This window comes from Sinocyclocheilus grahami, unplaced genomic scaffold (assembly GCF_001515645.1).
Source record: "Sinocyclocheilus grahami isolate Dianchi unplaced genomic scaffold, SAMN03320097.WGS_v1.1 scaffold17.1, whole genome shotgun sequence".
Lineage (NCBI taxonomy): Eukaryota > Metazoa > Chordata > Actinopteri > Cypriniformes > Cyprinidae > Sinocyclocheilus > Sinocyclocheilus grahami.
In genome coordinates, this window is record NW_015505196.1 from 513,889 (window position 1) to 539,742 (window position 25,854).

Sequence of the window (25,854 nt, forward strand, 5' to 3'; positions counted from 1 at the left end):
TAAGGGGGTCTGAATACTTTCCGTACCCACTGTATATATATGTGTGTGTGTGTGTGTGTGTGTGTGTGTGTTTTGTTTTTTGTGCAAATGATTTATTCTATTCCCATTAATCTCATTAATACTTTCATTTCAAATTCTTTCATTTGATCTATAAATTCAATTGACACTGAAAAATACAACTGCATTAAATAATTATTATGAGATTATTTTAAATATTTTTTAATATACAAACAAGAAATTATGGTGGAAATGATACTTTTCAACTAAATTAAAATGCCAGTAGGTGCCAGCAGTGAGCGTTTAATGAGTGAGTCATTGAGTTGTTCATTCAAACAATTCGTTCAAACGGCAAATTCATCAGATGTTAATGCATGGGCTAATGAAACTTTGACTCAACCGATTCGTTCAAAACACGGAATCAATCAGCAATGAATGTACTTACTAAAATGTAAGTGACCTAATATTATTGTATTTGCTTATTGAACTGTTTATAGAACTATTAAACAGTCGTAATGGTGAAAACGTTGTGTGATGTTGCCTAACTAACTGTATTTTAAATATAAAAACTTTCCATTTTGAATAGGTTTGATTTCTCCTGGAGAGGCTGCGGGAGCCTCGCCTCAGCAGCGCAACCTTATACTGTCAATAGATGCATTATATACATTAGATATCCACTATTCGCCACTTACTCTAAATGTAATAAAATCAAAATAACATTGCGTTTTGGTGTTTACATGGTTATTTTTGATTACTGATGTTTTAATCATGTTACTTGTCTGGCGTTAACGACTATAGTAAGATACCACGAGCAGACTGCTCCGTACGTTTTCACATTCCTCTCGCAGATGTCAAACACTGATCGATCTGCACCTCACTGACGTTGATGAGATTAACCCCTTAGGTATCGAAATTTGGTACCGAACGACGAGACGTTTTTCGATACTCGATAGTATCGAGGCAATTCGTTCGGTGCCTAAAAAGTATCGAACTCGATACCCAGCCCTAGTAACAGCAGCAATATACATTAAATAAATCAATAAATGTACTGCTCTGTTGTCTCCTCTGAGGCTGGCACTCTAATAGTGTTCTGTGCTCGTCTGTGCAGTCAAAGACAGAACCGTTAGCATGCTTTGCTCAAACTTTCGCCATGGCATTAGAACTAGTACACCGTTGTCGCTTGCGAAAACACACTAACGGCGCCTTGAGTGGAAACTTACAGATTAAGGGGTGGTAATATTATAATGAGATCCCTTTGCCACGTCACCAAGGGAGCGCAATCAGACGCGAACTTTAAATTCACGTTATTAGCCATTTATTGGTTATTGGTCATAACATAAAAATTAATTAATATACAAAAGTGAAGGACCTGAGCCACACCTAGGCACCAGAATATCTCAAAAAGAGGAGGCTCTCTTTAATTGGGCCAGTGAACACCCTGGCAATCTCATACTAACGTCCTGGTAACATCACCCACATTTTCTGCATTGTGCAAAACCAAGAAGCAAGATTTTGTTACCCATAAGACCCCTGGCCAAAGGAAGCACAGATGTCAACTCACTGTCATGTGCAACATATTTAAATTTGAGCCTGGTTGTCCACTTTGTGACTCATTTGAGTTTTAAACTGCTACAGAGACAAGGGCATCATTGAGATAAGGCTGTTACCAAAGGCGGTTAAAGCTGAAGCAGATGTCTATAATTTGGCTTAAAAAGAAAAAAGGGTTTGAAATCTGGTCAAAATGACTCAATGTTTGAAATCTGGTCAAAAGGTTTTTTCTTCCTCACTACTCTAGGCTAAGCCAAAGTCAAAAAGAAAGAGTGCAAAAAAAAAACAAAGACCTCCTCCAATACAATCAATTCCTAGTCCACCTCTAAAAAAAAGTTAACCTGAAGATCTCATTTGTGCCAGTCGAACAAATACCAAACTTTAGCACAGATTAAACCAGATACCTGGCGAGTTTATGTTTTGTTTTTGTACATTTGCAGTCATAAAGTGCTGTGGTATAAAACAGAACACAACAGTGAGGGCTGAACTTGACAGTACATTTACAAACTTCTAAAGGTTTCAAGAACTTTCTATGGTTAGCCTAAAAAACATGCAAGCGCCACAACAAGACAAAATAGACAGACAGTCAGTGAGCTCATATGAACGCCAGAGTTCTTTTAATGAAAACCAGCTCTTGTAAACTCACTCAGCCTTTCTGATATAGAAAAACAAAGAGGTCTGCTCCCTACATTTAGACTGGACAAAAAAGGAGGGTAGAAAAAAAGTTTAGCCTGTTCGTCTTATCAGATCAGACGTCTGACAGTATGTACAGCTGAGCGGTAGATGGCATATGCTTCTCAAGGGTGACCACACTCGATCAGACAGCTGGGGAGGGAGGCAGAGGGGGCGTAATCATATGAATGTAGTCTGGCTGGAGACGACGGAGCAGGAGATTGTGGGTAGGCCGGCTGACCTCCACCCCTCCCGTTAACAGCGAGTGTTATTGGGTCTGTCTGTGTTGTTGTCTGGCTCTGACCTAGATTGTGTATGAGTACAGTGTATGTTTACAGTGTCTGAGTGTGTGCGAGTGTGTGGGGGGGGTCAGTAGTGTGCCCAGGTGTCACGAGCTGGAGGAGGCAATGGCACACGGGGACACTGACAACCACTAGCCCGTTAATCCCTTAATAAAGTGCCTGGAGCCAGATTGAGGGCCGGGGTCATTTAGGGGACACACAGTCTCACAACACACACACAGAGCAATGCACTCTCGCCTTGGGTTGAGTGACGTCAGTAACTGCTTTCAAATGCATTTGTACACATGTATGTAAAAAATGAGTAATGTAGAGAGCGGGTCACTATGAGGAAGAGAGCGCAACCAGCAATCAGCAGTGTTTTGAAAGCATCTAAAATAGCCAGTGTGTTAGATATGCAAATTACCATGAGTAAATAAATGTGCAAATACAGAAAGGAAAATACACACACACACACACACACTGAAAGCGCAGGGAGGTTAAACGGAGGCTGACCAGTGGCAGATAGTCTCTTTAGCCATCTGGTCTATCAAAGATTCATGCCTGTTAAACCTCTTGTGAGCACTGAGAGTGATAAACTTGTGCAGATTTATGGAAATCAAATAGAAAACACAGGCACACCGAAGCTACAGACATGTCATGCTTTGGTGCTCATGTGGGAAATGCAGGTTCAAATTCAACTGGCATTGTGTCCTGATCCCATTTTCTGGTTTCTTACCAGTGAGCACATATGCACACCAATATGCTGATAACTACCAAAATCAGCTCATGACATCAAATCAATAACCCGGCAATGCCAGAATATTACCATTTCAAGATTTTGTAAGTGACGTCACAACATGATCACTGCAAAAGGGCTGCACGATTAATTGAATGCGATTGTCATGCGCATTTTGTTAAAAAAGCCGGTTCTGTAATCAGCAGGAAATAATCATCACGTGCTTTCAGATGGAGCAGAATTTACTACACATAGCCGTTGTTCACTGACAAATTACGCAAAAAAAATCGCTTTTTTATTTTATTGCGCGATTCTGAAATCGAAGAAATCGTTTGCATAGCTTCTCAGTGAACTACGGCTCTGTGAAGTAAATGCTGCTCCATCTGAAAGCATGTGAAAATACCACATTTAATAACATATTTTAACTCCAAACTCACTTCATAACGTCAGTCGAGTGTTTGAAATAAATCCTTTTGTGAGATGATGTGGCTTCTTACACAGAATAAGGCACACAACATATTTCATAGTATTTAAGCAGTGATAAAGGCATTGCATTATAAATATACGTTATTTTAATGAAAATTATAATAATAAGGACTCAGATATACCGTATATTGCCATAGTCGTGTGTTTATTAGTCACATTGAATCAATGAAAGCAGTTGAATCTTCTGTTTATTCAGCTGCAGCGATAGGCATTTTTTGGGTTTCTTCTGCGAGGCTGTATTTGGAGTTTCAGCGCAAGAGCGCCCTCTGGCCTTTGGATGGAGATTTACTGCTGATCACAGAACAGTGCTTCACTGAAAGATACGCATGACAATCGCAGCTTCTGTTGAATCACGATCTCGATTCCATTTCGATTTATCGTGCAGCCCTACACTGCAATGTTCAAAAAAGCATTAAAACCCCCAGAGTGTTCCAAAATATCAGCAGGGAATGTGTTTAGAACTGATATTCTCCTCTGATGTTTGCAGTTTCTATAATTCTATGACTCTATGACTTCTCCTTCATTTGTATGAGACGAGAACACAGTTTTATATTTCTTTGGGTCAATAAAGAGTGAGATTGTACATTATATTTCTTCCTCTTCTACCGTACAATGCGTACTATGGCTGATACACTTAAATCCACAGTAAAGGACAATTTCACGGTAATTGGAGTAATGGACAAAAATATGGCTGTGTTGATCAGTTTATGCTTAAAGGAAAACAGTTTAATGTGTTTATATGACAACACTTGGGACCAGCTTATTAAGAACATGCATGTAAACATGATCAATGATTTCCTGTCTTTGACAATGAAAGGTGTGAGAAATACAAATTAATATACTGTTTCAAATTTGTCAGAGCACTTGAGGGTCCCACCATACCATATTTTTTTTGGAAAGGTTGATTTAAACGCGCATTTATTAAACATTACATATAGAAATATCTGCTATTATGCTATGACTGTTCAGCACAAAGGTCCACAAACTCCAGTGTATGAACAACTGTAAATTAAAAAGATTTTGTAACTTCATTGTCATGTGAAAAGGAGGATCCACTTGTTCAGTCCCATTTTGTAAAGACTAACAAAATTGTATGTAAATACAATACATGTGCATTCAGAACTTTCTGACAGAACATAATAGGCAGATTACTGATTATAGGTTGCAAAAAAGAAAAACGATTATATTAGGGTAATTATTTTATATTTTCATATCTTATTCAAGTAAGCATTATTCTTTTATTTATTTCTACAGTAATTTAATTGTCCTATTTTTGTGATATATATTGTCATATATTTATGACGATATGTATCATGGTGATGATATAAAAATGATATAGAGATTTTGCTATATTGTTTATACAGATTTATATAAATATATTTGAGGTATGTAAATATATTCACACATTTCCACAAGTTATTGACATGTTAAAGTGAGAAAGAAACATGAATGAGAAAATAAAGCATGGGATGTGCTTTTCCATCTTTATTTGACCCTCTAACTCTAGCACTCTCTATTCTAATTCTATTCTTAAAAAGAAACTTTCAGACTTGCACTGTATTTATTTACTAACCGCTTATTTTCTTAAAAAAAAAAAAACTAAACTAGCTTCTCAATGTTTTTTTTTATTATACAATTAACAAAGAGCAAAAAAGCCCTCTAACACTAGCTTGCTCAATTCTTTTTCCATTCAATCTGTTTTCTTTTTATTTATTATATAATTGAAAAAAAAAAAAACCTTGCAACGTATACTATTTATAAAAAAAATAATTAAATAAGATTTTTACATAAAAAAAGAGACATGCATCAGAGGGGCAGACGCAGTGGACGAAAAGCTAGAGGTGAAGCGATATAAAAAATAGGGTGAGATGGAGGTGGAGGAGAAGGATAGAGAACGAGGTTGTCATTCTGCACTACTTCTCCTCTGGCCCGACGGAAAGGATGACCCACTTAGACACGAGGTGAAGAGTTCAGCCGCTTCAAAGAGGTCCAGAGCAACCGCAGCCCGCAAAATGACAAGGGAGAGCTGATCCCAGACCAGCGGCCGAACAGCCTCTCAATAATTCAGCACATCATGATACAACGCTCACCTCAGTTGGAGAGAGAAAGCGAGAGAGAATCAGTGCTCCACATGCCCCTGAAGAGGCTACTGAGGGATGCTGGGTTGTGTGTGATGCAGGAAATGGTCAAATGGCTGTGCAGGCTTCACAGTGGTTTCATTTCACAGGGAGGAGTATCTGCACTCTAGATTAGTGAAAAGGCTGTCTTTTTGCAGTTATAAAATACATGTGGGGAAATCTTTTAAGATGGGGATGGGCAAGGATGGTCTACTATTCGCCCATCAACCAAGTTGTCAATTGTTTGGGGTTTTTCTTCAACAGCTATGGTGAATTGAGAAATGCAAGCTCTCCAAGAAGTTTAGTATGATAGTGTGCTAGTTAGCCTTTTGACAATTTGTATGTTAAACCCTTCTTTAAAGAGATTGATCACCCAAAAATAAAATTCTGTCATTAATTACTCACACTGATGTCGTTCCAAACCCATAAGATCTTCGTTCATCTTCGGAACACAGATTACGATATTTTTCATGATATCCGAAAGCTTTCTGACCCTCCATAGACCTTTCTTGGTCCTACCACATTCAAGGCCCAGAAAGGACCAAGAACATCAACAAAATAGTCCATGTGACTTCAGTGGTTCAACTGTTATTTTATGAAGCTACAAGAATACATTTTGTGCGCAACAATTACATCTTGGTACCTTTCTGGGCCTTGAATGTAGGACCCTTGCTGTCTATAGAGGGTCAGAAAGCTTTCGGATTTCACCAAAAATATCTTTATTTGTGTTCCGAAAATGAACGAAGGTCTTACAGGTTTGGAATGACATGAGGGTGAGTAATTAATGACATAAATTTCAGATTGGGTGAACTATCCCTTTAAGACACTGTGTCGCTAAATTCATATTTTTATAGCCGCAAAACCCAACTTTTGTAATGAATCCACAATCAACAAATCCAACTTTCATCAACATAATTACTGTCACACTTACAATGTTCCTATTATTATGCATAATCCATGGGTTCATTTTTCGAGAGAACTATTATGGGCTAAATCTAACTCATTTGTAAAGAATATCTGTCAGTTACTCTGTTGGGGGTTATTAAATTGCATTCAAACTGTGCCGTTTCTTAATAATGACTGAACTATGAACACATGCAAATGAATGTCTTTGGCCACTGCGTCGCTTTTCTGATTTCTAAAGTTTCGTACCACTCCTCGAAACTATACAGGACTTCCTTTGGAACATAAAGTCCAGAGGTTCTGTTCCAAGTATCACCATTCAGGTGATCATCAATGACCACTCTATCAAAAGATTTCAGCATTGGTCAACTAGAAATCTTATTAAGTTGAATCTGTAGGACTGTGAGCAACATACTCATAATGCCATATTCTGATTAATATCAATATTTCTGACAAATAATGCTGCAGTAAGAGATCCTTGACTGGCCCTTTGCAGTACAAGAGCCCTTAAAAAACTTGTACATTTTGCACTCCAATTCCAAAATACTAATCCCTAAAAATAAATATATTTATTCATTTAAAGCAATGCAATTTTAAAACTTCACCCATCTGTTTAGAAGTACTTGAACTTCTCTGTCTGGTTTCATTATTGATATCATGATCAAACTACAGTGCTGCGTTCAGAGTTTATCAGGGAGTCAAAAACAGACCAGTTCACAGACTTTGAGTGCAAACAATAATACCTCTCCTTTTTGTCGATTTCTTCAGTTTTGGCTGTTTCTTAATATAGCACAGGAACAAAACAGACATATCAGTGCGGTCAGGCCATCATGTAATCCCGGGGTACTCAACAGGTGGCCCATGGGCCGCATCCGATGTGCGCTTTTTGTCACAGAATGAGGCAGAACATATATTCTGTATGGTAATAAAGGCTACGTCGATTAGCATGGATTATAAATATAGTTTATTATTATGAAAATGCCAGAGATGGCTTGAAGAACACAGATAAACCATATATTGCCGTGTCGTGTGTTTACTGTCATATACTGTTGGATATTTAAATAAATAGCCTGATCAAGAACAGATTCAATCACCCACGTAATCTAGTTCATAAATGACATGATTCAGCTACAGTGGTGTGAAAAAGTGTTGGCCCCCTCTGAGGATCTTTTGGTCTACTTCACTTTGTCAGGCAGGTCCTATTTAAGAGATTTCTTGATTGCGAACAGGTGTGGCAGTAATCAGGCCTGGGTGTGGCTAGAGAAATTGAACTCAGGTGTGATAAACCACAGTTTTAACAGGGGGGCAAACACTTCTTCACAAAGGGCCATGTAGTTTTGGATTTTGTTTTTGGGGGCCAACACTTTTTCACACCACTGTATATGTCTATTAAAGCCTATTAAATCAGCATTCGCACTGCCGCTGACCAGAGAGAACATCTTTACAAAGTCTTTTGTATCGCTATTTCTGTGTTACAAACATTCAAATAATCACAGAAGTACTGGAACAAAAGTTTATAGTTCAGATATAAACACTGCTGTCTATGTAGCGATCAAAATAGAATAAATCACCTTTCTGAAAGTGACGACGCTTCAAATAAAGATTGTATCAATTACAACGTAAAGCCAGCAGGTGGAGATAAGTGACATAAAAAAGAGATTCGTTCAAAAAACGTTGATTCATTGAATGAAACAAGTGAAGTCTTTGAGTGATTCATTGAATAATTTGTTCAACTAAATTTTTTTAACAATTCGTTAAATATCGTGTTTTATAAATAGACTGCAGCAATTTTTACTAGAAACTCTAGTAAATTACATGTTATTTTGTTAAGTTGTCTGTTTTTTTTCTCTCAGAATCATGGTGGGAGAATAGTGATATCTATTTTAAAAATACAGTCATGATTCTCCAGTTTATGCAGAATCGTGCAGCTCTAGTTGGTCATTTATCCACATGTAATGTAAACAAATAAATGACTTTAATTTCAGAAAAAGCATCAAAGATGTGGTCGGTGAGGTTCAGCATCCAGAACGTATACATCTATTTTGAATTCTACAAATGCATTTACATATTTATTTGCTTAATAAAAAATACCCTGCAATTGTACTTTTGGATACTAAACTGGTACACCTATAGTCTGCTAAATTCGGAACAACTACTTTTGTGCTTACTGAATATACTGAAGTACATTTCTAAAGTCGAACTATTGCAAGTATACTTCAGGTCCACTTTAAATATCTTGCATTTAAAGACCGATATTATACAGAGATCATACAATCTTTATTAACAGTGATATTAAAACACATTTTAGGCATAATATTAAGAAATGTGCATTGCGGAATAACGAAATACTCCAAATGAAGTTAAATTATAATTTTATATCAGTAAGTGATATGCCAATAAATACATTCATGGATTCACATTTTACTTAGTATGAAAGAAATTATTTTAAATAAATTATGTTTTTTTTTTTACTCTTTAAAAAAATATGTTCAGTGTTATTTTAAGGACAATCAAGAATTAGATAAGTATTAAACAGCATTTCTAAATTAGTAAATCTACAAATATTGTCTTAAAGTCTGATGATGCAAATTGTAATTTGTGGCCCTTCGCATTTTATGTGATTTAAATGCGGCCCGCTTGGCCTCTGAACTTGAGTACCCCTGATGTAATCTATTCATATCCTGCTCTGCTAAATATTTACTTAAAAAAAATAAAATAAATAAAAAAAAATAAAAAAAAAATATATATATATATATATATCATACATTGGTAAAAAAAAAAAAAAAAAAAACCGGAACAATAACTTAAAGGGATAGTTCACCCAAAAATTTTAATTATATCAATAATTACTCACCCTCATGCCGTTCCAAACCTCGTTCATCTTCGGAACACAAATTAAGATATTTCTGATGAAATTCGAGAGCTTTCTGACTTTCTGGCGCCCTAGGGTGACGAGGAGTAGAAGAATTGTTGAATAAAGTTATATTAGTTTCCTTTTGCACAAAAACTATTATCTTAGCTTTATAAAATTATGGCTGACCCAGTGATGTCACGTGGACCATTTTAACGATGCCCTTACTACGTTTCTGGACCTTTATCGTGGTAGGACCCTTGTTGTCTATGTGAGGGTCAGAAAGCTCTCGGATTTCATCAGAAATATCTTCATTTGTGTTCTGAAAATGAACAAAGGTCAAGTTTGGAATGACATGAGGGTGAGTAATTAATGACAGAATTTTCATTTTTGGGTGAACTAACCCTTTAAAGGGGACATAACACACAGTTTCTACCAAACTCATGTTAATCTTGCATACCCTATAGAGTAGTATTACATCCTTCATATCTCCAAAGAGTCTTTAGTTTTATCAGATTTATAAAAGAAAGACACAGCTGTACCGCTTCTCTCTGAAAACAGTTGAGATCCTGGAGGCATGAAGGAGTATATTTGGCACAGAAATACTCCGTAATACGTCCAACTCATTTTTTGAGACTTGGGTCATGTTTAGCATAAGAATCCAACTTTTTAGTAGCGTAAATAAGTCAAAATGCATGAAACAGTATTAGACATCCCCTTTAAGTATAAAGACACAAAATATTTTTTTTATATATATTTTTAAAAGTGCAAATGTTCAGGGTCATGCTGTGTACCGCCTAAAGGAATTCCACCATCTGAGAACCACTGGACTGGTCAATAAGAAGTTTTTCATATTCGTTTTCACTATATACATTTCCAATCACTGAAAAAAATGTCACTGCTCTTCTATTGATGGCCACTCTCTGTCAAAATACATTTCTTTAATAAAAAGTTCTAAATTTCAAACTAATTCCAGCTCATTGTAGTATGATTCTGAGGTGGGATTTTTGAGGTCATGGCCACCCAGCAGCCTACTGCAGCATTTCTGGCTGGCATGGCTCATGTTGTCTTCCTGCTGAGCTCTGTGATGATGCCTCTAATTGGCTTTGGGTATAACAAAAAAAAAGAACAAGAACCTGGCAGTGAAGAGGTCAAGAAACAATTCCCCTGAGAAAAAGCTGCAATTGGTGGTATCTCTGTCTGTATGGACAAATACAGGTTGCGCCGTGGAGGATGAGAGGATGGCAGTCCTCTCTTAGGTCCTGTGTGCCCCCTAGTGAAGCGCTGCATCAAGGTCCATCTGCTGGAGCCCAGGAAACATAAGTGCGGAGGGACTAACACGGCAGTGGTAATTAGCCCCAGGATGCCAACAGCTACCATCAAACAGATGTGGGGGAAGTCGACACATTGTTAACTGGTTTGATGGGGGGTGGGTGGTGGAGGTGACCTACTTTAAATCGTGTGATGCAACACCTCAAAACAGGAAAGCTGCTATCCACACCATGAAACAAACTAACAAAAATGTCTTACTGATGTCTTGTCAGTGCTTAAAACCAAATTTCTACAAGCTAACCAGGCCCAGTGGGGTCAGGTTTCTAATTTTTCAGTAACTTTCACACAATGGGACCATGAACGTTTAATCACATGGACAATCCCCCGGGAGCAACCAGGAGATAAGTGTCATGAAGGTACATGAGCAGATGCACTTGTACTTCTGTGGAAGAGAAAAACTACAGTGTCATGAACAATTTGGTCTGCCTGTTGAGTTGAGTATACGCAGGACCCCGGTGGGTAGTGATTTTTTTAAAGCTTTATCAAACATAAAAGTATAACAAGTATAAAAACATATAAATACAAAGTTCTGTCATGAAACTCTTGATGGCGCAGGCCGATAGGTTCTAACTCAATCTGATATAATGACATCATTATCACATGGCACAGGTGTTTGGTTTCTTTTTGCATCAGCAGCCAATGGGCTCGGTGCTTAGCATTCAAATACTTGGCTAGAGCTTGCTGTAGCAGTTGCAGCACACTTGAGAAACCCTCCACCTTCCCCAGCTCCACCTGTACAGATCTGCTACAGGGTAATTTCATGTATGTGACCCTGGACCACAAATCCAGTCATAAGGGTAATTTTGAAAAAACTGAGATTTATATAGGGCTGTACGATAAATCGAAATGAAATCGAAATCGCGATTAGACAGAAGCTGTGATTGTCATGCGTATCTTTCAGTGAAGCACGGTTCTGTGATCAGCAGTAAATCTCCATCTGAAGGCCAGAGGGCGCTCTCGCGTGGAAACTCCAAATACACCCCGCAGAAGAAACCCAGGAAATCTCTATAGCAGTTGCTAAATAAACAGAAGATTTAAATGCTTTCATTGATTCAACGTGACAAATAAACACACAACTACAGCAATATATGGGTTATCTGAGTTCTTATTATTATAATTTTCATTATAATAAAGTATATAATAATGCAGTGCTAATCGACATAGCCTTTATCACTGCTTAGAATACTATGAAATATGTTGCGTGCCTTATTCTGTGTAAGAAGCCACATCATCTCACAGAAAGATTTATTTCAAACACTCGGCTGACGTCATGAAGTGAGTTTGGAGTAAGAACATGTTATTAAATGTGGTATTTTCACGTGCTTTCAGATGGAGCAGCATTTACTACACAGAGCCGTAGTTCACTGAGAAGCTATGCAAACAGCTGTCATTATCGTGAACGATATACGACTATATCGTCTGCAATTTTTTTCCGTACGTCTCTGTGTAGTAAATGCTGCTCCATCTGAAAGCAGGTGATGGAGATTTACTACTAATCACAGAACCGGCTTTACTGACAGGATGTGCATGACAATCGCATTTGATTAATTGTGCAGCCCTAGATTTATACATCATCTAAAAGCTGAATAAATACGTTTTCCATTGATGTATGGTTTGTAAGGATAGGACAATATTTGCCTGATATACCACTTCCATATTTTCCATATTTTAAAATGTGGAATCTGAGGGTGCAAAAAAATCGAAATACTGAGAAAATCACCTTTAAAGTTGTCCAAATTAAGAACTTAGCAACACATATTACCAATCAAAAATTAAGTTTTGATAGATTTACAGTAGGAAATTTACAAAATATCTTCATGGAACATGATCTTTACTTAATATCCTAACGATTTTTGGCATAAAAGAAAAATCGATAATTTTGACCCATACAATGCATTGTTGACTATTGCTACAAATATACCCCAGCGACTTACGACTGGTTTTGTGGTCCAGGGTCACATATGTTACATGTGCAGCTGCAGTTTTTCCTACAAGCAGCATGTCTGTGGATGTATTGGCAGTAGCAAGTCTTGGTACTTGTTCTGCCACAGCAAAAGCAGCAGTAGCAGCGTAGCAGATCTATTCCGCCAAGACCAAACACATTAACATTGCCATGTATATTACCATGCTAAACTCTCAGAGAGTTGTTATGACAGAACTAAGCATTTATGTGGGGTATTGACTAAGCTAGCAGGCTAATCAGCTGGTGGTATGCTAAGCTAGTATGCATAGAAGTTACCTAAGCTAACTTCAAAACCCCTCCACAAAGAACAAGACATTTCACAATCAAAAAACATCAGAGCTGTTAATCATGTAATGCGATTGTATCTCTTCACCAGTTTTAAATTAAACCGCTTGATTCATATGGATTTTACAACATCCTTATGACCTTGTTGGATCATCTATGTTTGGTTACCCAAACTTTCAATGGAGGGAGGGAAACCTTTTAGATTTCATTAAAAATACCTTAATTTTCGAAGATTAATCAACATTTTAGGGGTTTGGAATGACAGAATTGACAGAATTTTTTGGTAAACCATCCCTTTAAATAATTGCCACAAGGGAATGATTTGATACAATGTGGTCACAATTTAAAACAAGATGACAAATTCATTTTTGGGAACAAGTTTTTAATTTGTGGCCACTATATCTTCCTCCTGTCATGTGCAGGGCTCTGTAATTTGCAGGATTTCAACAGTAGGGTGCTTTCTCACTTGGTTCGCTTGCCTGGTCCGAACCCGAGTTCGATTGCTCCCCCCTCCCCCTGCCCCCGCTGAACTGTGTTCATAATATTAATTGATTTGGGTCTGAACCGCGGTTCGTTTGCTTCATCAAGCCAGCAGCTGTTGACCCCCGTTGCTTAGTAACGACGGTGCAGGAGAAGGCGGCAAATGCATAACATTGCTCTCTGCACTTTTATATATTTACGTTTTTGAACCATTCGTTTTGTTTACAAAGCTTCGGTACATAATGGCACTTACGTCTGACTTACGAATGTACTGCAAATGATCTAAAGAACGCTTAGGTTCTAAGGCAAACAGAAATTAGATATACAGCTCTCTGTTTACAGCGCGTCAGTCACGCTCGTCAGGAAAGTGAGTGAAACACACACAAACACACATTTTTATCAAATAATACGTCATTAATAGCAGTTCACTTCCGTGATTTGATAGGATTGCGTTCACATCAGCAGCGAACCGTACTGGAGTTCACTTGAACCATACCCCAGACCACCCCTTTTAAAGTCTGCATGAAATCAAAATGGACTTTATTTACTTTACTAGCGCACATTGCTAGTCTTGATGTGAACAATTAATCCATGCAAGTTAATCCGCTGAAAAAAAATTGTTTGTCTTGGTAATCTTTAATCAAAATCTGAACATTTACTTCCGCTCTGGAATTGCATTCCTTCTCTGATGACGTCAGTTTGACGGCTTGGGCAAAATAATAGTTAGTTTGCTATGAGTAAGAGATGAGAGGAGGAGCGCAAAAATAAAACTACGCCCTCTCCTCAATATACCGTTTCAGCTGGAAATACGTCACTTCACTGAAATAAAGTCGGCAGCAACTTCCGGTTCACGCAGACTTTAAGCAGACTTAGGTACGGTTCGCAGGTGCGCACCCGAGTTCGGAAGACAGCGTTCACATCATCCAAACGAACCGAACTCTGACGTCAATCGAACCCGGGTGCGCACCAAAAGTACCAGTGTTAAAGCACCATACAGTCTATGGAAAGCACCCTTATTTACTGACTGTTATGGCAGATTAACTGTTTGGAGTCAAATGTACAAGACAAGTTAGCTAAAGTCAATAAACACAACTAGAATAAGTAAGAATATTTATTAATGCATGTTTAAAAGTAATTTTTTAGCTAACGTCATCTAGACTTTTAAATATTAGCACTAAAATGCTAAACTTAAGTGTTTGTGTAAACCAAAAGCACAGTCAGTGTAGAAACTGGCTTCACATGGACAACAACCACTAAACATGAACTGTTAATATAATTCCTGAGAAGCTAAATGTAAAGTTCTACTTCTTCTCGTTGCCATTTAATCTGATATTCTGCATCACCGGCCGTTGTTTTTGAAAACAATGCAATGGCGAGCATGTCAAGCATAAACACTTAGTGAGCGCAGTGAGTTTGATTGCGCAGTCTGCGGAGGTTTGCACGACAGTGCCAAACGACACTATAAACAACCACTACGGTAGACAACCCACATTGCATGTCATGTAAAGCCATGTTAGATGGTCTTAAGAAGAACGAGGGGGTTGTCAAGACATCTTCGGTCAGCAGGGCAGTGTGCTTATGAGCATATGAGCCAGACGGAGATGACCTTTCCCCAAATGACCTCCCAAGACTGCACCACTGCATCACACACACAAGACCACAGACGATGTCATTGTTTACATGGCATTCATCCCCAGCCTGCAGCTAGCAGAGCGCGGCTCTTAAGATCCACTTGGTTGCATGTCTGCACGCCACGGTGCCCGCGCTGAGAGGGATCTGCGAGGCCATGTTGTGAAAAACTGCTTCAGCTTGACAACAAACAGGCTAATTGGTCCCTGTTCCTGGCCTCTGGAGACGGAGAGAGAGAGAGGCTGAGGAAACACATCCTGGAGGTGGGGTGAGCGGGAAAGAGGCTCTCGCTTGTAGTAGCACATGGAGAGTTTTGATGTGGGAAGTCATGGAGACCTCTCATTGAGCTTTACTCACACACATAATGCTCAATGACAACGTGAATGAAGCATACTTATTCCTTTTCTCGCATCTTACTACTCCATACTCATAGACTTGGTTCTCTAGTTCATGCGCACACTTTCACTCCCTCTCTGGGGAAACGTGACCTGGGGCTGTGCAGTGAGGAAGCACATGTGTTAAAACCAGCTCTCTCTTGGTGCGGCTGAGTCACGCTGAAGTGTAAGGCATCATGGGGAGGGAGCAGCAGCAGCTGGTATGTGGTGCCCGTCAAATACGCTGCTTTAGAGTGAATCACTCCCTATCATCCTCTGTAATGGACTACTCTAGATCTTGCTCTCTCTCTCTTTCTCTCTTTGACAAGTGATTTTCTCACTCATTTTCTGTTTATCTGTCTCTTTCTCCAGCTCTTTTATTACCTTGCAAGCACATCTAAAATCCCACCTCTGTGAACTCACAATTATTTTCTCAAGACCTGATGCATAAAGAAGTGTAGCGTTACACAAAAAAGAAAATGTGGTTATTTTATTTCAAGTACTTTAATTATTTTTTATTGACTACTGCAGGTTTTTTTTTATAAATGATTTAGTGCTGGGCAATAAAGTTCAATGTATACTTCAGTTCGCTCACTGTGCGTGTCATATAATTTTCGTCAGTAAGGTCCGAAATACGCTGCTTTAGAGTGAATCACTCCCTATCATCCTCTGTAATGGACTACTCTAGATCTGGCTCTCTCTCTCTTTCTCTCTTTGACAAGTGATTTTCTCACTCATTTTCTGTTTATCTGTCTCTTTCTCCAGCTCTTTTATTACCTTGCAAGCACATCTAAAATCCCACCTCTGTGAACTCACAATTATTTTTTATTGACTACTGCAGGTTTTTTTTTTATAAATGATTTAGTGCTGGGCAATAAAGTTCAATGTATACTTCAGTTCGCTCACTGTGCGTGTCATGTAATTTTCGTCAGTAAGGTCCATGGACATCCATGCACATGTACAAGGAGAATGTTCTTGAGACAGGAGAATCCACTAGGTGTCAAACTCATCCATTTGCACTCATCCGTGCTTGAATACACTTTAAAAGCTGCGCAGACACAGTTGTGCGTGAGACAGAGTGGAACGTGGAAAATGAAGTATAGCCGGGCCTCAAAGTTGTCCAACAATGCTCCACTCTCTCCCTATTAGTAACCTGTCACTTAAGCAATCACCACAATTAGCATGACAAAGATCCAATCAAGTCCAAATGGAAATAAAATCAAGTCCCGTCCTACATTTTTTCTTGTAGTTTCACTCAGATTTATGTCACAATAAGAAAGAAAAAGCAATCAAAATTTCAGTTTTATGCCGACTTCAAGGTGGAAATTTCCCACGATTATGGAGTCTGATTCATGGAGTCACCCAAATGATTCATGATACATATACATTTTTTGTTATTGATTATTTTGCGATACAAAGGCAAAACAGTTACTACACATTTTGTTAAATTCAATTCGTTTGTCGGATTAGTTTTTTGTTTAGTTCAGAATCGTTTCAAATAATTGTTATGCATTGACTAAGTGATTTTAACCCATCTCTGATTAATATGAGAAAATTAAAAAGCATTACATTTTTTGGTGCTGTGGCTTTGTGGTGCATATAGTCTGACACAGTGCCCATGTTCAAGTTCAAGTCTGGCTCGCAACACGACCATGATCGACCACTTTCTCCCCATAATTTCCTACCCTCTCTCTACTGTGTCTTATCAATAAAGCATTTTTTCCAAAAATAAAGTTGCATCTTTGTTGTGGTGAGTCTATTTCAACTGCATTTAAACACAAAAGTGTACACAAAGTGGATGTGACACAGAATACTTTTTAGACCTGAACTTTTTCAATCTCATTGTTCTGTAGAGTTCAAATAAAGATTGGACCAGCGGCCCAAAACAGCAATCAATGGGTTTATTTTGGCAGAGGACTTGCCCAGGATAAAAAGCACATTGACTGAACAACATGAAAAGGAATTGACCCTTTTCCTTCTGCCCAGAACACATGAGTGAGTGGAATGGACAGCAGCAGGTCAGAGAGAGAGAGAGAGAAAGTGCAAAAGAAAGAGGGAGTGAAAAGAACGAAAGAACGACTAACTTTACAGACAAACACGAACAAATCTAAACAAGCTGCTGGATTTTATGATGACCTGACAGTGTTTTACATGATTTTACATAATGTATAGACATATTTCTGATGTAAATATACAAACTTTAGCTTATTCTTTAACCTTAGTAGTACTGTTGCATTAAGTGTCTTTTACATATGACCTTAGCAATGTGTCGAGAAAAAAAAAAAAGAAACAGAATGCAAAGCACACACATCTCTCTCACACACACCCACTCACTCAATCCTCTGGCCTCAAAAGCATTCATGAATTCAAGCCTGAAAAGGCACACACATATATGAGTGCATGCATCAAAATACATCTGCTGACCTGAGAGCTTCATAAGCAGTTCAGAGGCCACTTTGACGTTGATGTCCTGGCTGAGTAGGCTGCTCTTGCCCAACATCTGGCTCCCTTCCTCTCGTGGCTTGGTGGACCCTGGGGGTCCTTCTTGGCAGAAGGTATAGCTTGGTCCCCTCTGAGAGCTCAGGGGCTCTTCTGCCTGGGGCTCCTCCTTGACACAGAATGTACCCTTTAGGGCCTCCTTCTGGTTCGCTGCTGTGGGGCAAGAAAAAGACAAGCAAGAGTTTTGAGAACTATGTCCTGATGCCCATGTTTTTGTTGATGGCAAGGTTTAAAGGTTATGTGACTGTATGTGTCTTCTTAAGCTGCATGATATAAGTTTTACAGAAGAAATAAAACCATATGGTTTGGAATACTAGATAATTACAGAAATTTCCTTTTTTTGGGTGAACTAACTCTTTAAAATAAGGTATCCAAACATTATGGTTTGTTAGTTAGTTTAGATAAGTCTGCATAAGTGCAGAAGATGATTTAGGGGTTTTGTATTTGCTTCTATTAATAATTGTTTGTCTAGCTTTGGCTCCATATTTAAAGAAAGGACACCTTTTGAAAAGACAAGATGAATAGATCAGGAAGCAATAGGCTAAATTGTATTTTCGAAATTTGGTGGACATGATGAGCCTTCTGGGGCTAGACTGAAAGCCCAGCAGATAACAATCTCACAGACAGTTTTATGGAAAATATGGACTGTGTTGTTTCTGAATCATGTAACAGTGTGAACATCTAAAAGTGTATTTATGCTGACTGTCTGTAATTACACAGAAAATGATTGATGATGATGATATATTTCTGCTGAATTCAGATGAGAGTAAGAAACATTTTTTTCTCACTTAATATGCTGTAAAAGTGGGCCATTTCTAATCAGGCTTCAATGAATAATTAATATTAAGACATGGAGCCCCTTCTTAATAGTGCCAGGAACAGAACACAGGCCACTGGTTCGATTTGACACACACACACACACAGATTTGTTTTCTATGTTGGTTATGACTTTGTTTTTATATCTAATGATATTTTCTTTCCCCTACTATTATTGCTAACCCTTTTGCATCTTTAGAAAAGTCACTAAGATTTTTAAATGTTTTTGAAGCAGTCTCTTATTGCTCACCAATTTGGCATTTATTTAATCAAAATTACAGTACAAACAGCAATATAGTAACATTTAATGATCAATTAAATGCTGAAGTAAGTATTAATTTATTTCAAAATGTTTGAGTGCTAGTGTACAAAAGGTCAGGTTTGGGGGAAAAAACAGAACGAAACCCAAACATCTATTATACAAAACAAAAGTACAATCAAACAGTCAAAGATTCCGATCAAAAGAGTTTAAGTGATGGGTTACAGTACAAAATATACATATTGATGATCCAGAATGTGTTAATGATGCATTGTCAAGAGGTGAAAGTGCACAGCGGATCAGACTGGAAGCCTCGTGTTCTTTTGAATTTGCAATCTGACTAGGTGTGTGGATTCCTTTTTGTCTCCGTTTTAGATTTTAATTAAAATATGATTTAGTAAGTTCATTAAACCGTTCTCCTTGTGGATATTGTTGGCTGGTACCCACAATGCAGGTGATTTCAGGTTTTAATAACCATTTAGGAACATTTGTTTCACACAATGTCGGTAAAACCTGAACCAGACCCATAAACACACCTCTCACCGCACCATACATGTGCTGTAAAAGGCAGACCTTCTTATCTTTGTTTACCAATGTGATGTAACCACACAAAGATGAATGACGTGAAACTGACATTTCCTGACAAATGCTACCCAATACCTAAAAGTGATAGTTCGCCCAAAAATTAAAATGCTGTCATTAATTACTCACCCTCATGTTGTTCCAAACCTGTAAGACATTCGTTCAGCGTAACTACCACGTTCAAGGCCCAGAAAGTGACATCAGTGGTTCAACTTTAATTTTATGATGCTACGAGAATAAGTTTTGTGCGCAAAGAAAACAAAAATAATGACTATATTCAACAAATTCTTCTCTTCCGTGTCAGTCTTCGACGTGCGTTTATGATAGTACCATAATGCACGTTCTGTTGCTGTTTATGCAGGGTCAGAAATCTCTAATATCTTAATTTGTGTTCGGAAGATGAACGAATGTCTTGTGTTTGGAACGACATGAGGGTGAGTAATTAATGACAGAATTCTCCTTTTTGGGTGAACTATCCCTTTAAATTATAAATCAAGCTTACAGTTCTGAATCAGGGTAAGGAGGCCATTTTCAACAAAAACATTTTATTTTTTACATACTTGATCACACTTGTTCATTTTTAACTAAGTGGGCAACTTTTTAAAATCAAAATGTTATAACTCGATCTACCAATGGAACAACTTATGCCGGATTTCTCTGCTCATTTACAGTTTTCTGCTTAAAATTGCCCCTTTCTTACAACTGACCTCAAAACTGCCTCCATCCATACAACCAACAAATAAACCTTTTTTCTTTTTCTTTTGATAATCCAATCTTTTGAACATGCATATGAAAGAAAAATCTCTTGCTACTTCTTTTTCATTGCGACTTTAAGTAACAGAGCGTTTTAACAGAATGTGAAGATGCATTTTCACAGTTAGTGGCATTGTACATCTAGCAAAGCTTTTCATATTGTTCATTTTAAAAATGCATGTACATTTATAACCCTATACTTTTATTACATTGGCTTTAATTAACTAGTAAAATGCGAACACAACGATTATATTTGTTGTAGCTTCCATTCTCCACTGAAGAAGTTCCTGGTGACTTCCGCTTCTGAAAAAGCGTCCATCTTTAAAGTACTACTTTGATTGGTCTCTACAATCTAGCTGATTTCAGGTTTTACTATCATTGTGGGGATTTTTGTTCTAAACATGCCTTTTCCATGTTTAAAAATCTTTCATTAACACGCACTGTAGGCCTACATGCTTTGACACACATTCACAATGTCAAAATTGTCCTACCTATCTTTGATCTCCATATCACACTTCCTCTCCTGTTCTGTCACTCTTTTCCCCACAAATGCCTGCCCATCCTCTTCCCTCCCTCCCTCTCTCACCATTTTTCCTTTCATCTCTCTTACAGATCAGCAGTGATCACTCACCCCTCCTGTCTCTACCACACTCCCCTCAGCAGTCATCTGATCTCCCCACCACCCCAAATCCGAGTACATACACCATCCACGACGGCGCTGACTCTTCTCATCAATCTCCACGAGCTGACCACCGCCTCACTCCGATGTCTGATTAATGGTGACGTGCATCCGCGACAGCATTGAAGGTACAGTCAGGTTAGGGGACAGGACACGACTATGAGCTAAAGATCGTTGGGAGCCATTGGGAGAGTTTATGACCTTCATGTGGAGAGTGCAGGCAGTGGACGAGGTGGTGGCGGGGGTGGTGTATGTGGTGGCATCGGCTGGAAATGTCACCAGTCAGATGTCAGCGGACGGACTTAGCGTGGTCCGGTCAGCACCTGGAAGGGCATCCTCTAATTAAGAGCGTGTCGGGTCGCGTGTCCTATCAGACAGGGACAGGGCGTACAGCACACGCACAAGCGCCCTCTCTTTCGAAAGACATGCAGAAAAGTACAAGCTGGAGACGTGAGTACGGAGATACAAAGTCACACCACTCTGGTGACCTTTCGGTTTGCAGCTAAAAATAGAGCAAAATTTCCATTCGAATTCATGTTACAGAGAGCGCTGAATAATTTATTAGCTTAATCCGCCAGCCAAGTTTTTTTTTTTCTCCTCATAAGGCATTAATGTCTCCAAAATACCAAAATTAAGCTCAACGAAAATAGCACTTTCTGTTTACCGACTGATTTATTAGACTTTCATAAAAGAGTAATCCCAAGTGCCTATCTTGATATTTCAAATTCCGTCCTGTCATCAAATCATCTTTGGCATGAATATTTCCACCGTGGAGGTCTTATGTGGAAGCTGCCATCTTTCTAGCTCCATTCACACTGTCAGTGTTCAAGATTGAACGCGTGACCTTTCGGTTTGCAGCTAAAAATAGAGCAAAATTTCCATTCGAATTCATGTTACAGAGAGCGCTGAATAATTTATTAGCTTAATCCGCCAGCCAAGTTTTTTTTTTCCTCCTCATAAGGCATTAATGTCTCCAAAATACCAAAATTAAGCTCAACGAAAATAGCACTTTCTGTTTACCGACTGATTTATTAGACTTTCATAAAAGAGTAATCCCAAGTGCCTATCTTGATCTTTCAAATTCCGTCCTGTCATCAAATCATCTTTGGCATGAATATTTCCACCGTGGAGGTCTTATGTGGAAGCTGCCATCTTTCTAGCTCCATTCACACTGTCAGTGTTCAAGATTGAACGGGTGTGACTCTTAAATTGTGCTGTTCATATAACAGCACAAAGAAGCAGATCAAACACTGCGTGTATTAACAAATAACTGAAGTCATGCCCCTGTGAATATGCATGTAACCATAGCGACAGTGACTAAATGATGACTAAATGATGTATCAAACATGTCAACTTTCATAAACCAGAAAGTCTTACAACTGCATCCAATCGAGGTGTAAGTTGATCAGACATGTGTTGTTCCAAACATGTATGATTTTATTTCTCCTGCAGAACAAAAAACAATATATAACAGTTTTGGTTACAAAAAAATATATAAAAATCCACCGAGACATTTCTCAAAATATCTTCTTTTATGTTCCACATTCACATTCATGTCAAAATTGCTTTACCTATGTCTGATTTCCATCCTCTACTGTTCTGTGGAGCAATTAGGGCTGGACAATAAAATCCTGACATTTTTATTCTTTAGATGACATTTAATGTTCTGAAATTGTATAAAAAGGGTATTTTTCCGAGTAGCCATAATTTGGGCCAATTCAAGATTATGTAGGACAATATACAGTAAAAATCTAGTTAAAATAATTAAGGCATGTTTTCCACATTTTTCACTAAATTTGCTCATGTAAGAATCGTTACATATTTATATCTACCAATATATCAATATTAATTAATAAACAGCAATATTAAAGGGATAGTTGGCCCAAAAATGAAAGTTCTGTCATTAATTAATCACCCTCCTGTCGTTCCAAACCCATAAGACCTTTGGTTCATCTTAAGAACACATTGTATGATATTTTTGATGAAATCCAAGAGCTTTCTGACCCCGCATACAGTAGACAGCAATGCAACTGACACGTTCAAGGTCCAGAAAGGTAGTAAGGACATTGATAAAATAGTCCATGTGACATCAGTGGGTCAACCTTAATTTTATGTAGCTACGAGAATACTTTTTGTGCACAAAGAAAACAAAAATAACGACTGTATTCAACAATTTCTTCTCTTCCATGTCAGTCTTCGGCGCGTGTTCACGAGAGTCCCACGACGCATGCGTGTGCATTCCTCTGCTTGCAAACATTCTTTGTGTTGTGTTCAGTTGTGTTGCTGTCTATGCAGGGTCAGAAAGCTCTCGGATTTCATCAAAAATATCTTAATTTGTGTTCTGAAGATGAATGAAGGTCTTACGGGTTTGGAACGACATGAGGGTGCGTAATTAATAACAGAATATTCATTTTTGGGTGAACTATCCATTTTTACTAAATAAAACACCATATGGTGACATGATGAAAGAAATAGCTGATAATTAATTTAGATGTACCATACAAAAGAACTTAAGACCTTAACAAACTAAAGTTAAGACGTTATTAAGGAATTTAGTATTTTTATGCCATTAAATTTTGAAAAGTGATTTCCAAGACATTTTAATACTTTTTAACATTTAAGTGTGACTTGATTATTGAATACGGTTGTCTCTTTCATTTCACAAAAATGTGTGAACATAACCACATTTAGTGCTCTGAACAGCACTGACAATCATATTCAGCTTGTGTCTGAATGCAGCCTCTCTCTCGCTGTCTCTGCTCTCTCTCTCTCTTGCTGTGACTGGAGTGAAGCCCCCGGTCAGTGTTACATCAACACTGGGGCTATCTCTGCTCTCGTCGGTGAGGCTGTCATCTGCCGTTGCTGTCACCTGGCCTCAGTTTTTTTTGCCTCCTCCTCTCTGTGGGCTGATTCGTTTCTTTGCTGGGCGCTTGTCCAGTACCCTGTCACCTCTCACTCTGTTGCGGCTGCCCACTATTGGACCACTTCATTAGCTTTCCACCTCTGTCATGCAGCTCTGCTCCCAGCTCTGACAATTGGTCAGCGCTCCCGCCGAGAATGGCTTAACGTGGCAGGTTAAAGGGGCAACAACAGCCAACAGTCTGCTACGGTAGGAAGGCTTTGCTACATGAAGCAGCTACGGTGCAGCTACACATCACTGGACACTGGATGCAGCAGGGGTCACTTACGAGTGCAGCCGCAGCATGGTGAATGTGGGAAATGGCTGGCAAACCTCCATGCTGCGAGGACTACAAGGAACAAATGAAAGAAGAGCATACAAAAACAACGCGGATGGAGAAAACACTCCAGCTTCTGTTTCGTTCCTTGGATTCGCCAGTTTTAACACCTACCACAATTGTACAAGGCAATTATTCGCCCGTGACCAGAGTCACACCCAGTGTCACTTTCTCTGAGAGGAAGAGGCAACGTGTGAACTGTCATTATTGAATTAGGTCCAGCAAGCATGTGTAGGAGCCTGGATTTCAAAGCATTTCCCCAGCTTTCATCTTCAAATCAAAATGTGTATCGCAACTGGATGGCTGACAGTCGTGTCAGCGTAGAGGAAAATCAAAGCGGATTGGTCTGAAACTCAGAGGAGAACCAGGCAGTCCAAAGAAATGATAGGCCAATTATGTCAGAGGTCGGTGAGAGTTCATCTCATGTGTGCATGAGCATGTGTGTGTTTTGCCTGGGGAACTCTAAAAGCAGTAGTCTACTATTTTACACTTCTATCCCTAGTTCTTTAATTCCTTTCCCATTTTTCATTCTTTTGTTTCTCTCTCCGTTTCTCTTTCCCTCATGTACCCCAAGTGGGAGTATGACAACAACAGATAACACTCAAGACACTACTTAAGAAATGTGAAGGATGAGCACAAATACGTTGCCACATTCGCTGGTGAAAATCAAGCTGCAGCCCAAGTAAAACAAAAGAAAAAATTACATTTGCAAATCCCTAACTGGTATTGTAGCAGTATGAATCATAAATGTACATTGTACAATTTCTGAGTAGGGCTGCGACTAATGATTACTTAATTAATCAATTATTTGCATACAAAAGCCACATCTATACATATACACACAAACCCAATATAAATTATGCCCAATCCAGCTTTAAATAATGTACATCATGCATGAATGTATGCTAAAAGTTAATAGTTTTAATTTTATACAAAAAGTTTCATTTTATTTTACATACCAAAAACTGTGTATCTATACTTTTAAATACAATTTTATGAGACAAATCTTTGACAAAAATTTGTCAGACACAAATTACTTGTAAGAAGCACTTTGGGTTACCTGATGCTTTCCTGATCCTGTACCCCTCTCTGTCCTACTTTGCGTTCTGTCAATTTCTGTGCTCTACAGTTCCAATTAGGCACAAATGGCAGAATTAAGTATTAAAAAATCTATTCTAAATTATAAAGAAACATGAAAGCACAAACAAATTTAGATAATTAAAGGGATAGTTCAAAAATGAAAATTTTGTCATTAATTACTCTCCCTCGTGTCGTTCCAAAACCGTTAGACCTTCGTTCATCTTTGTTTGGAACACAAATTAAGATATTTTTGATGAAATCAGAGAGCTTTCTGACCCTGCATAGACAGCAATGCA

The 25,854-nt window shown here is 38.4% G+C and overlaps 1 protein-coding gene across 5 annotated transcripts in view; it reads right to left on the reverse strand.

Moving 5' to 3' along the window:
• znf827 (zinc finger protein 827) overlaps nucleotides 1–25,854 on the reverse strand; it is an 88,181-nt gene that overhangs the window by 30,050 nt on the left and 32,277 nt on the right. For all 5 annotated transcript variants that reach the window (XM_016231944.1, XM_016231952.1, XM_016231935.1 and 2 more), the window contains exon 5: nucleotides 18,079–18,306. In XM_016231944.1, the coding sequence (XP_016087430.1) occupies nucleotides 18,079–18,306 (228 nt within the window). The remainder of the gene's footprint in view (nucleotides 1–18,078; nucleotides 18,307–25,854) is intronic.